The 12,532-nt window shown below is 48.2% G+C and overlaps 1 protein-coding gene across 1 annotated transcript; it reads right to left on the bottom strand.

The window, feature by feature from the left end:
- Positions 1–3,391: 3,391 nt before the first annotated feature.
- LOC119301935 (fasciclin-like arabinogalactan protein 1) lies at positions 3,392–4,645 on the bottom strand. The gene has a single exon (XM_037578941.1). It carries the CDS (start codon positions 4,549–4,551, stop codon positions 3,760–3,762), a length of 792 nt encoding a protein of 263 aa, XP_037434838.1. The 5' UTR covers positions 4,552–4,645; the 3' UTR covers positions 3,392–3,759.
- Positions 4,646–12,532: the final 7,887 nt, after the last annotated feature.

The following is a 12,532-nucleotide window of genomic DNA, read 5'->3' as shown; positions in this document are numbered from 1 at the left end:
TGTTTTCTTTTTGATAGGCAAGTTTTTCTATTTTGAATGGGAGACTACAAGTTGTGGTTCTATACAAAGGATACACAAGACATGTGTGTTGTGTGCACAACTAACAATGCTAATAAAAAATCATGAGAAATTTTAAAAAATCATTTCAAAAATTATCCATGGGCCTAAAACAATCTCGTAAATTTAATGTCCATCATGTGTTTTTTAAAAAGTTCAATGTGCATTTAAAAAAATCATCATTATAAGAAAAATGCCCATCTTGTATTTAAAAATCAAATTGTATTTAAAATATCCATCAAGTATTGATATAATGATCGTTGTGCAAAATTTGACAATGTTCTTTAGAAAATGTTATCACATATTTAAAAAGTGTTCAACATCCATTAAAATTTGTTGAACGTTACTTAAAAAATATTTATGGCATATTTGAAAAAAAATGTTTTACTTGTATTTGAAATTTTTACTCTTGTATTCAAAAAATCCGTCGTGCATTTAAAATATGTTCAATGTTATTTAAAAAGATTTCACATATTTAAAACTGATCAAATTGCCCGCGTTTGCAGTTATAGTTCTACTGTACATGCAACTAGGTTGGTGTCAGGAAAAGTTGTGTGTGAGTGTTCATAGGCAAGATTGGGTTGAGGGGCATGTTGAGTGTTGAGTGTTGAAATGCAATTGGGTCGGTGTTAGGGCCAAGTTGTGTGTTGAGTGTGGACGTGCAACTAGGTCAGGTTGGCAGGCAAGTTGTGTGTCGAGTACGAACATGCAACTAAGTCTGGTTGGTAGGCAAGTTACATGTCGAAACTTGACGCAACCGGGCCTGGTTGAGTTGTGTGTCAAGGTTTGACATGCACTAAGTTGGGTCGGGGCAAGTTGCATGTGGAGGTAGGACATGCAAGTGGACCAGCGAAGTTGCGTGTCAAATTTGACATGTAATTGGGTCGGGGTCGAGTGAGGGGGAGAAGCAAGTTTGACATTGAATATGTACATGAAACTAGGTCGATTGGTGCAAGTTGCTTGTCAAGGGTGACATGCAATTGGATCATGTAGGGGCAAGTTGCATACCGATGCAACTAGGTTGGGATGGAGTTGTGTGTCAAGGTTTATCATGCAACTGTATGTCAGTATTGGGGAGGAGCCAAATTGTTTGTGGACGATGGACATGCAGTTGGGTTGTCTCGGGAGCAAGTTATGTGTCGAAGGTGGACATGCAACTATGTCGGGCCGAAGGGCAAGTTGTGTCGAGGCTGGACATACAAGTGGTCAGGTGGAGTTGTGTCTCAAGGTTTGACATGCAATTAGGTCCGTTCTTTGGGGCGAGTTGCATGTCAAAAATGGATATGCAACTTGGTCGAGGTCGCGAGGGCGCAAATTGCGTGTTGAGGATGGACATTGCTATTGGGTCTGGGGGTGGAGGGCAAGTTACGTGTCGATGATGGGCATGTAACTAGGTCGAGTGGAGTTGCATGGTGAGGGACATGCAAGGTAGAAGATTGGCTACAGGAAGAGAGAGACGTGGCGGAACGAATGACTAGGAGAGCCCTCCATGTGAGGGGTTAAGAAAGAGTTTGAGCGGTGGGTGGGCCCCATGAAACACGATGGGCGACAAGTGGGATTGGTCAACCGGTCTTGAATGCTTACCAAAGCAAAACTAGGCGAAAACTAAAAATGACCACTACAACTTTTATTTCTTTATGTGAATATGAATGATGTACTTTTTCTTGAATTAAGGGGTTTTCCCCCAATTTTCATTTCTGAAATCTGATAGTAATACACACCAACCATCGAGTGTTCACCGCGATCAGCAGCATCCTACACATCCCAAGCAAACTGTCTAACAAACTCAAACACTAACAAACTATTACTAACTTCATTCTTACATATGTGACTCTCAGGCCACATAGCGAAAGAACGCTGGTAAGATCTCGGCTATACCTAAACCAGAATTGTCACAAGGAAGTAACATCTACTCCCTCCGTAAACTAATATAAAAACGTTTAGATCACTATTTAAACGCTCTTATATTAGTTTACCGAGGGAGTACATAGCAGCGGCAACAAAGGCCAAACTGAAGACTAAGAACTTGAACGTCTATGAACAGCTAAACCAGCAATGCGAAGCACCATTGGAGCCCATCCTCTCTGTTTGTCGAAGATCTAAGTTAACACTTGCAGCAGAAGCCTTTCTCCTCATACTTGTGCCCCCTTGTTGTTCTCATTTCTGTAATAATTTTCAGAATTCTAGCCAACAAGCTTGAAGGATCATAGGGATAAGTATTCTCAAAACATGCTTTATTTCTAGATTTCCACAAAACCCACAACCCTGCAAAAACTCGTGATGCTATAATCCATCTAGCTTTCCTAGGAAAACCAAAAATCCAACCATGAACGATTTACTTAGGAAAAGGAACACAGATCCTTGCAACTGTGTACGCCATCATCCATTCAGGCGTCGGGGGCAGGCGCCGGCGAGAGCGTGTCGGCTAGGCTGTTAACCTCCACGGCCGGCGCGAGGGCGGACTCGTCGATGGACTCGGCCGCCGGGCCGTCTGCAGCCGGCGCGTCGGCGGGGGCGTCGGCGGCGCTCTCGGCCTTGGCCAGCGGCGCCACGGCCACGGCGGCAAGGAGGAGCGCGGCGAGGACCAGCGCCGTGCGAGCCATGACTGCGCCGGTGCGCGCGTGCGTTACGTGGGTGGATGCGCAGGCGTCGGTTAACGAACTAGCTCGCCGGCGTCGCGTGCGTGCGGATGGCTTGCCGATCGGCGTGCGGGCTGCCGTTGCCGTGGCCGTGGCCGTTCTTTAGGCGTGCATGGCTCCTCTCGGCCGCTGGTGTCGCGGTGGTGGCGCGCGCGTGTCGGCGACCTCGGCCGGGCCGCGGGAACTGCTGGACCGTTCACGAGATTGCTCGGCCGACACATGATTGCTGACTGCTTTTCATTAAATCCTCTCGTCTGGGTGCACCGTCCACTCTCTTGCACCAAAAGATGTTTGGGCTCCCCTATGGGGTAGTGGGCTAGCGGCAGCGGTGGAGGCCCAGCGTGCTCTCACTGCTAAGCTTTAGCTCTCCATGTGGGGGATATAATTAGGCCGAAAGCCCGAAATGGAAGGTGGTGTTACTTCTCTTCTTCTTTCGTTGTTGATCGCCACGCATTCATCAGCCCGGGCCAAGCTTTTTCACCTCTCCTTCCTCTCTTCTTTATGGGATTCTACTGGTCACCTGCACTACTTTTACTTTCATGTGTGGTTTGTGTTGTTTGACCTGCTTGAGCCGGGGATAGCGAAGCATCCACCGACAGCTGAAGTCCCAAGAAATGAATGAAAGCTTGCGCGCCGTTCAAGCAACGGACCCGTCGTCGCTGCATTTGTTTATACGATCTGACCAAGACGCCATAGAAAATTTGAGCCAGAAATTGACTCTGTAGGACTAGGAGTATCTCAAAACATGTTGACGAGAATTCGCAAAATGCGCCCGTTAACATGGCACGGAGCAACTTCGCTCCAAGGTTTCACTCACCGGTCGCCGGATCGACCAAAAGAACATCAATGTCCGGTGAGCTCAAGATGCCATGGAACCTCTCATGTAGCACGAGCAGAATCATGGCAGCAACAAACAGAGAAGAACATCTAAAGAGAAGAAGAAAGCAGATGAAAATCGAGCACACAACTATGTCTTCCGCGAAAGAAGCACTACAGGAACACGCCGTCGCAGCACGATCGATCACGCCAATGGATCAGACACCAGGGAGGAAAATAAAATACCCTAAGCCAGCGTGGAGGCCACGGCCACGGCCGCCAGCGCCGCGGCGAGCCACCGGACGCGCGGCGCGCCGGCGGCCGCGCTCTTCTTGGAGTCCTTCTTCTGGTCCGCCGGGGCGGTGTCGTCGGCCTCGGGCCCGGGTGCGTCCGCGACGGCGGGGGGCGAGCGGTGGCGCGCGGCGCCGCCCTTGCCGGCCTTGGGCGCGTCGGCCGCCGGGGCGGGCGCGGGCGCGGGGGTCGGGGACGGCGCGGGCTTGAACAGCTCGACGGGCTGGAACACCCTGTCGACGGCGTAGACGGCCACGGGGTCCGTGTCGAGCAGCGTGGACCTGACCCGCGCGACGGCCCCGGAGGCGCCCGTCTTGATGGTGACGACGTTGCCCTCGTTCTGCAGCGTGAAGTTGTAGTTGCGGGCGGAGCCGTCGGTGGCGAGCGTGTTCATGACGCCGTTATTGGCCTTGAGGCTCCCCGGCGAGTAGTAGACGGGGACGGCGTGGAAGAGCAGCAGCGACGCCTTGCCGTCGGCGGTGAGGTTCTTGTAGCGGGGCATGAAGGACGCCACGGCGTCGTCGGAGGGGCAGAAGACCGTCATGCCGCCGCTCGCGGCCGCGTCGTAGGTGGACGCCGCGTCGGGCGAGGCCGCGATCAGGGCCGCGAAGGCCTTGCACCCGCCCTTGGCCATCGCCACCGTGGCGTTCGGCGGCGCGGCCGGCGCCTTGGCCTTGGCCCCCGCGGCGGCCGCGAGGGGCAGCGCGACGAGCAAGAGCAGGGCGACGGCGAGGCGCAGGCACCGCATTGTGCGGAGCGTGAGGGGAGTGTGGACTGAGAGTGGCGTGCGCCTAGCTAGCTAGCTCGGCTCGCCCGGATATGTAGCGTGAGCGTGGCGCCCATGCCCCTGGGCGGTGGGCACCGGGGGTTTAAGGTAAGATGCCTGCCGTGCCGCGCGTAGTTGGCAAAGCTCGCCATGCATTTTCCAACGCTTTTTTTTTTCCTTTGCTTTCTCTCGCTTCCTGGCGTAATACGTAGCTTTTTTTGCACGTATTCCCACTTGTTCTCTTCTCCCTCCCATCTTCGGTTTGGATCTCCGTGGCGCTGGATGTTGCAGCGACGAGCACAGATGGTGTTCTTTTTCGTATAGAGAAAATTAGCATCAGCGTGCATGGAGTTATCGTGCACTCCATGCGTTGCATGCCTAGCCACTTTGTTCGTTTCCGCGCTCGGTCGGTCGGTCGATCCTTGTGGCTGTCGGTTCGGCTAGATCTCATCTGCCCGTATTGAATACGAAAAAAGGTGACGAGACCGAAATGGAAAAACTACGAACTACTCCATGGACGAGTAGTAATAGCACTGTGTGTTCTCGGTAGCAGCACTGCTATGAATATGCATTCGATCGGCAACTTGCCGTTCTTTTGGAGCGTGCGTGGAGCAATCACGGTGGGGAAGAGAAATCATGGCGCACTGGCCACTGGCGCCGCTGAGTGGGCAGGAACAGGAACAGCAAGCCGTGCGCCGGCGGGTCCCGGCGACGAGCTGGATTCAAGTGAAACCCATTTATCCAAACGCACCGCTACTGATTGTGTCCGGCCGGCCTGGCGACCCCCAGACGAACACTGATCATGAAACGGTTATACGGACTTGGTAGCTAATCCATGGCCATCTGCGGTGCTAGTGATTTTCTCTGCGGAGACAGGGCTGCTAGCCGGGCGCAATGTGCGCGAACGGTTGCTCCGTCGGTTACTTGTGTTCTGCCGGTGGCCTCGTCGAGTGGTACTGTCTGTTTCTTGGAGTGCTTTGTTTTTTGGACTCGGTTAATTTTATCGTTAAGGCAGGGAAGGACGGATGCCGAGGCAGGCGACGTATCCCCAGGGTCAAAAGGGGTGGTGAGGGAAGAAAGAAGGAAAGAAAGGTCATATCTTCTGTCTCAAAATCCGGTCCACATCGAGCGCCGGCCATGGCGCGAGCAAGCGAGCTTTCGCAACTGCCTATGGCATCAAACCGCCCTGGACAGCAGCACAGGTCCCAACTGCCACCCAGAAAACCTGCGCGTCGGCGAAGCACAGGGGATTACAGCATCTACTACAAGCGGACCCTGGACAGCACACAGCAGCACAGGTCCCAACTGCCATCCAGACCCTTCAACGCCCGCCTTATTTGCTGGTTTTCACACCCGCATCCTTTATATCTAAATCTTTAAAATCATACAATCCATGCAACGCTACGTAAAACATGATCAAAATGTAGTTTATCGGATCAACATTACATCACCAGACAAAACGAGTATAGTTCACTGGAGTTCAACGGTAAATCCATACTACAAACAACTTCATTCTTGCGGTGAAGGCGCCGTGCATTCGTCTCTGCCGTCGTGAGAGAGCGACGGAGGACCGACGTGAGGAGCGCGAACTCGGGATCGACTGGCGCGCTCGCGTGCGAACGGTGCGCGGACACCGCATCCCCCGCCGCTGCCTACTGCCGCTCACGCTGGGCTGCTCATGCCTCGGACTCGGGCATCCAAGTGCAGGCCGGCCCCGACGCGGGCACGAGGACCAATAGCGGCCGGGTACCACCTCCAAAGCAAAGCGGTCAGAGCTGCGCGCTCAGCAGGAGGGCTGGCGACGTTGCCGATGCTGCGTCGACGGGCGACGGGCGTTGAGGAACAAGATTAGCCGCTGCCAGGGCGCCTTGCACGAGTAGCGACCTCCTCAAGGCGATGTGGAGGGCCACCTCCTCCACATCGATGTTTGAGCCATCAGATTCTGCACCAGAGCCACCGTTGCTTCCATCACCGGCCATCGGATCGAAGGGAAGGGGATCAGAAGTGGAGTGGACGAAGAGGGAAGTGAAGTAGAGTTCAGATTGACATGTGTCTAGGTTTTTTCGGATGAGGATATTTATGTGGTCGGGGTGGGCCGGTCTGATGTGACAGACGCGTCCGGGCCACCTTATATACACTCCATATTTGAGCTGGATATAAAGGACGCTGGACAGCCCGGACGTTTGAAGATGGTTTAAGGCGCCCGTTTGGGTCAGTTTTTCCGTCCACGCGTTTGAAGACGGTTTGGGTAGATGCTCTTACAAAACATGTCGCCGATGCTAGGTGCATAGACACGAAAACCTTGAGAGAAATAGTAATTATATAGAGGGGAGTATATATCTTTCGACTCAAGATGGCAACGGGGATGAAACCCATCGAGTTTTGCCTTTCCAAACCCATCCCTACGAAAAAATTATAAACCGTCCCCGTCCCTATCACTGTGTGCGGGGCTAGTTTTCTGCCCGTCCCCTAAACCCATCGGGTTTCGGGGAACCCACGGGGAACCCGCGATAAAATCAAAATATTTAAACAAACATAGTGGCGACAAAGAATAACACTTCAGCAGCAAAACAAGCACATTTCAGCAGCATAAATTGAGTAAATTTCAACAAAAAACAATAGTATATGATTCAACAGCTATATAAGTTCTGAAATAGAAATTATAGTTCACAAATCACTTTAAAGTTGGAATCATCATGACATCTTTCACATCTCCAAGCCTCCAAACGACCAACTTCAAATCTTCCAATGCCAAATCAAAGTGCCAAGTACTAGGGAAGATCAAAACTCGCTTAAGCTAAAGTTAAACATGAGAAAAATATGCATATTAGTATATGAAATTTGCAAGTACTTATACTTCACCTCCATTCCCTCTTTAATGTCTTGAAGACAACTTCAAAAGCTTTGTCCTTATTCGTTGTCAGCATCTATGAGAATCAAATAAGTAGTAATGAACATCTTATGAAATTTGCAAGTACTTGTACTTTCGACCTTGCATTATCATACTCACTCATAGCCCCTGTGCGTGCAGTTGCCCGTTTTTTCTGGTGGGAAACACTATCCGAGAGAACGTCCGGCCCAGTTTCTCGGCCGGTGTCTGCTTCCTGCGGCACGAAAAGCGTGCGGCGCGGGGGCAGGGCCGGCGGCCATCTTCGGTAGAGAAAGGCATGGGCGATGGACGGCGCACCATGCACGTGCCGGTGTCGCCCCGCCCTCGCGTCGGAGGAAGATCGGCAGCGGCTAAAAGCTCCGGATCCGATGCGCGGCGCACGCCGGTACCCGCTCCAGCTCCAGCCTTGTGCTACCCGACGGGCGATGGGCGACGGCGGTTCGGTTTTCCATCGGACGGCGCGGCGGCATGAGTGTCCGGGTGGCTTTTGCCGGGGTCCGAAGCTTCCGGCCTGGCCCAACGGGTTCCCGTTCCTATGCTCGAGAAAAGCAGGCTAGCTCTCCGGGACCTCCTCGGTCGAGCAGTCTCCTACTCTTTCGGCTGCCGCGCAGGTGACATAGAGTGAGAGAGCATACGTGGTGCACCGCCAGGGCTATATCTTGCATGCACCGGCCCAACGAGGGTGTGTTTGATAGGGTGCATGATGTGCATGAGGGCAAAAGTTTCCAATCCAACCAATTTTTGTTTATTTGGTAAGGTACATGGGCTCACCTGAGCTATGCTCATCTGATGCATAAAAGTGCCATCGGCCATGCTCATCTCATGCACCCCAGACAGGGTGCATGGAGGCAGTTATGCTGGCCCTGACACTCATCCCCACCGACCAGACCACGTTCAGATATGTTTATTTTTTTCAAAAAGAATCAGAATTTCAAATTTTGTTTAAATTTTCAAAAAACTTTAGAATTTCAGAAAAAATGAAAAAAATTGAATTTCAAAATTGTTTAAATTAAAAAACCATAATTTCAAAATTTGTTTGAATTTTCAATAAATATTTGAAATTCCATTTTTTCCTAAAAAATCATAAATGTTCGAATTTCAAAAGGAAATCAAAATTTGTTTGAATTTTGAAAAAATAGAATTTTATTTTTTTTCAAAATTTCAAATTTTGTTTAAATTTTCAAAAAAACTCGTAATTTCAGATATGTTCAAATAAAAAACAGAATTTCGAAATTTATTTTAATTTTCCAAAAAATTAGAATATCAAATTTTATTTAAATTTTCAAAATATGTTTAAATTTGTGTTGACATTTTTTCGATTTTGTTCATCATTCAAAAAAATTCAGAATTCGAAATTGTTCGGCATGTCTAAACACATGCAGGCTGCCAAACAAAATCTCAGCTCAGCATGTCTCAGCGTATACATCACGGCCAAAAAACAGCAACTACATGGACTCAGCATGTCTACACTCAGCATGCATGAGATGAGAACAACTAGGTTAGGTTCATACATGCTACCAAACACACCCTGAGAGTTCTGGGGAGCGGTTTTTCAGGCAAGTTTTTTTATCTGTCTTCCGTGTAGTTTTCCCCTTCTTTGTTCTGTGGTGCTTCTTGATCGGTCATGGTGTGTTTCTGTGTTTCTTTCACCTTTTCACGGGTTTTCTCTGGTTTCCTGTGTTTCTTCATTGGTTTTGCTCGGATTTTTTTCACACATCTGCATTTTTAAACACACATTATACTTTTTTTCTTATACATGTGGAATATTTTTGATATATGCTACATATTTTTTAAATACATGATGTATATTTTTTAAAATACATGTTAAATATTTTTCAAATACACATCAAACATTTTTAATGTAACAATTTTTTAAACCACACAAAATTGAATAACCATTTTAAAATTTTGATGAACATATTTTTTTGAAACAAGCAAATACATTTCAAAAATTTTAGTCAATGTTGCAGGAGTCTTCCATGTTGCAAAACTGAGCGATGTTTTCCTACACTAGGCTGCCTGCCACCTGGTTTCTGAAAGGGATGTTTTCCTCCGGACTTATAGCCGATGTATTTAGTCAATGTTGCAACAACCAAACTATTAGGAGAACATGCCTCGACACTTGGGTCTTCCATGTTGCAACAAGGTGGAAGTGGGAGAGAGGATGGCGATGGCCATGCAAACTGAGCGATGTTTTCCTACACTAGGCTGCCTGCCACCTGGTTTCTGAAAGGGAATTGACGGTGGTTCAATACTCTGTATGAATTGTAGAATTGTATTGAATAATTGTTGATGCAAGAGTTTGTCTAGGTCTCAGTCGACTGAGACTTGACGAAGTCTCAGTCGACGTGACATCAGCACGTACAAAATCAGAAGTTACGACAGGTTTTCCTCGTGTACGCAGAATATCACATCGTTTGGGTTTCTGGATTTTATGTGCGTGACTGATTTTCTATTGGGCTGGGTCTGTTGGGTTATGTTTCTTAGCTTGTCTCCTCTTTTTGTTGGGCTTGCTCCCTTACTTGGGCTTTGTTTTTCTTTATAAAATAGTTCCATGGCACAAAATAAGGAGTACTTTGTTGTGCATGTGTCTCTTACAGCCAGCGAACCGTTGCCTTGCATAGGCCATCAGTGTTTGTTCTGCCGACTCATGTTCTGTTTTAGTTTTTTTTTCATAGATCCAAAAGAAAACTATGAAAAAATAATTTAAAAACTGAGAAAAAAAATCTATATATTTTGTCAAATTAAAACAAATTCGTATTTTCGTGTTTATAAATGGTCATCCTATATTTGTATCATCTCAAATTTATACAAAAATTGATCGTGTATTCATAAAAATATTCATTGTATATTATGAAATGTTCATCGCGCATTTGTCTATTTTTCACAGCATAATATAAAAATGTTCATCGCATATTTAAATAAATATTTATCATGTGTTGTACGGAAATGTTCATCGCGTATTTACAACAATATAAATGTATTAAAAGTAAATCAAGAAAAAATGAAGAAAAATAATTAAATCAATGATACGATAGCCTCCGCCCTCCTAGCGGTAGATATGCAACTATCGCACCCCTCATAAAACACCACAGAGTTGTAGTACGGACGACATTTGCAGTTGTATGCCTAGTGGCAGACATAGGCGTGATGTAAGACATGTTGTTCCTAACTCAAAGAGACTCACACATAAATACAAATTAGTTAATGCACCTCTAATACTAGTGGCCAGACATGTAGTTGCAGTTAAGGGCTATGATTGAAGTTTGCATACCTAGTGTCAGAAATGCAACTGTCACCCTCTCACACCGCCCTTCGATGAAACAAAGGTCACTTACAATCAGATGGGTAGACATGCAATTGCAGTCGGGGACGACACTTGCAATCGCATGCCTGGTATTAGATATGCAATTGCCCCTCCCTTAGTGCCTCCCACAAAACAAAAGTCAATTGCAGTCGGGTGTGTAGACATGTAGTTCCAGCTGGGTGTCACAATTGCAGTTGCATGTCTAACATACACTTGCAACTGCCCCATCTCACACCTCCATTTGACAAAATAAAGCCTAGTTGCATCCGCATTAAGAGACAAGCAATTGCAGTCGATGGGCTACACTTGTAGTTGCATGCCTAGTGTCAAACATACAGCTGCCCCCCTCTCTCGCCCCCATCAGACAAAACAAAGCCCAGTTGCATTTGTGTTAGGGGGGTATGCCGTTGTAGTCGAGGTCTACACTTGCAGTTGCATGCCTAGTGTCATACATGCAACTGCCCCGCTCTCCCTCCTCCATCTGACAATATAAAGGTTAGTTGCGGGCATGATGGAAGGCATGCAATTCCAGTAAGGGGCGACACTTACAGTTGCATGCCTAGTGTACACATGCAACTTCCCCCTCCCTCTCCACCGCCTTCTGACAAAACAAATGTTCAGTTGCGGTCGTGATGGAAGACATGCAATTGCAGTCGGGGGCGACACTTGCAGTTGCATGCCAAGTGTACACATGCAACTGCCCCCGCCCTCTCCTACTGACCTTAGACAAAAAAAGTTCAGTTACGGTCTGATGGAATACATGTAATTGCAGTCGAGGGTGACACTTCCAGTTGCATGCCAAGCGTACACATGCAACTGCCTCCGCCCATCTCCCACCACCCTCCGACAATACAAAGTTTAGTTGCGGTTGTGATGAAAAGACCTACAATTGCAGTCGGGTGCAACACTTGCAGTCGCATGCCAAGTGTACACATGAAACAGCCACCACCCCTCTCCAACCGTCCTTTGATGAAATAAAGTTGACTTGTGGTCGTGATGGAAGACCTACTGTTGCAGTCGAGGGGCGATGCCTGCAATTGCATGCCTAATGTACACATGCAACTGCTCTCACTCTCCCGCCACCCTCCAACAAAATAAAAGTTCAGTTGCGGTCATGATGGAAGACGTGTCGTTGTAGTCGGGGTGTGACACTTGCAATTGCATGCCTAGTGTACACATGCAAGTCCTTCTCCTCTCTCGCCCTCCGACAAAACAAAGTTCAGTTGCAGTCATGCTAGAAGACATGCAGTTACAGTCAGGGATGACCCTTGCAGTTGCATGTCTAGTGTACACACGCAATTGTAGTTGCGGTCGGGGCGGTACAGCTGCAGTTGCATGCCTAGTGTACACATGCAACTACCCCTCTCCCGTCGTCCAGAGACAAAACAAAATTTAGTTTCAGTCGAAGGCGACACATGTAGTTGCATGCCTGCCTATTGGAAGACATGCAACTACCCCTCACTCACAAAACACCACTAAGTTGAATCGCCTTGAAGACATGCAATTGCATTCGAGGGCAACACTTGTAGTTTGTGCCTAGTGGCAAACATGCAATTGCCCCCCCCCCCCCAAACATACACACACACACACACAATTATAAGACATGTAGTTGCAGTTGGTGACGACACTTGCATTTGCACGCCTCGTGGCAGACAAGCAACTCCCCACTCCCAATCCCCAACAAAACACCCCACTCCCAAATACCCCAACAAAACAACAAGAGTTACAGTCGAAGCGGACACTCACAGTTCAGCACAGAGCGACAG

The sequence above is a fragment of the Triticum dicoccoides genome, chromosome 5A (genome assembly GCF_002162155.2).
Source record: "Triticum dicoccoides isolate Atlit2015 ecotype Zavitan chromosome 5A, WEW_v2.0, whole genome shotgun sequence".
Classification (NCBI taxonomy): Eukaryota; Viridiplantae; Streptophyta; class Magnoliopsida; order Poales; family Poaceae; genus Triticum; species Triticum dicoccoides.
The sequence above is the reverse complement of the archived record's forward strand: the minus strand, read 5'-3'. Positions and strand labels throughout refer to the sequence as shown.

Coding starts and splice junctions, on each gene's coding strand:
- LOC119301935 (XM_037578941.1), bottom strand. CDS start 4,551: ATGCGGTGCCTGCGCCTCGCCGTCGCCCTGCTCTTGCTCGTCGCGCTG.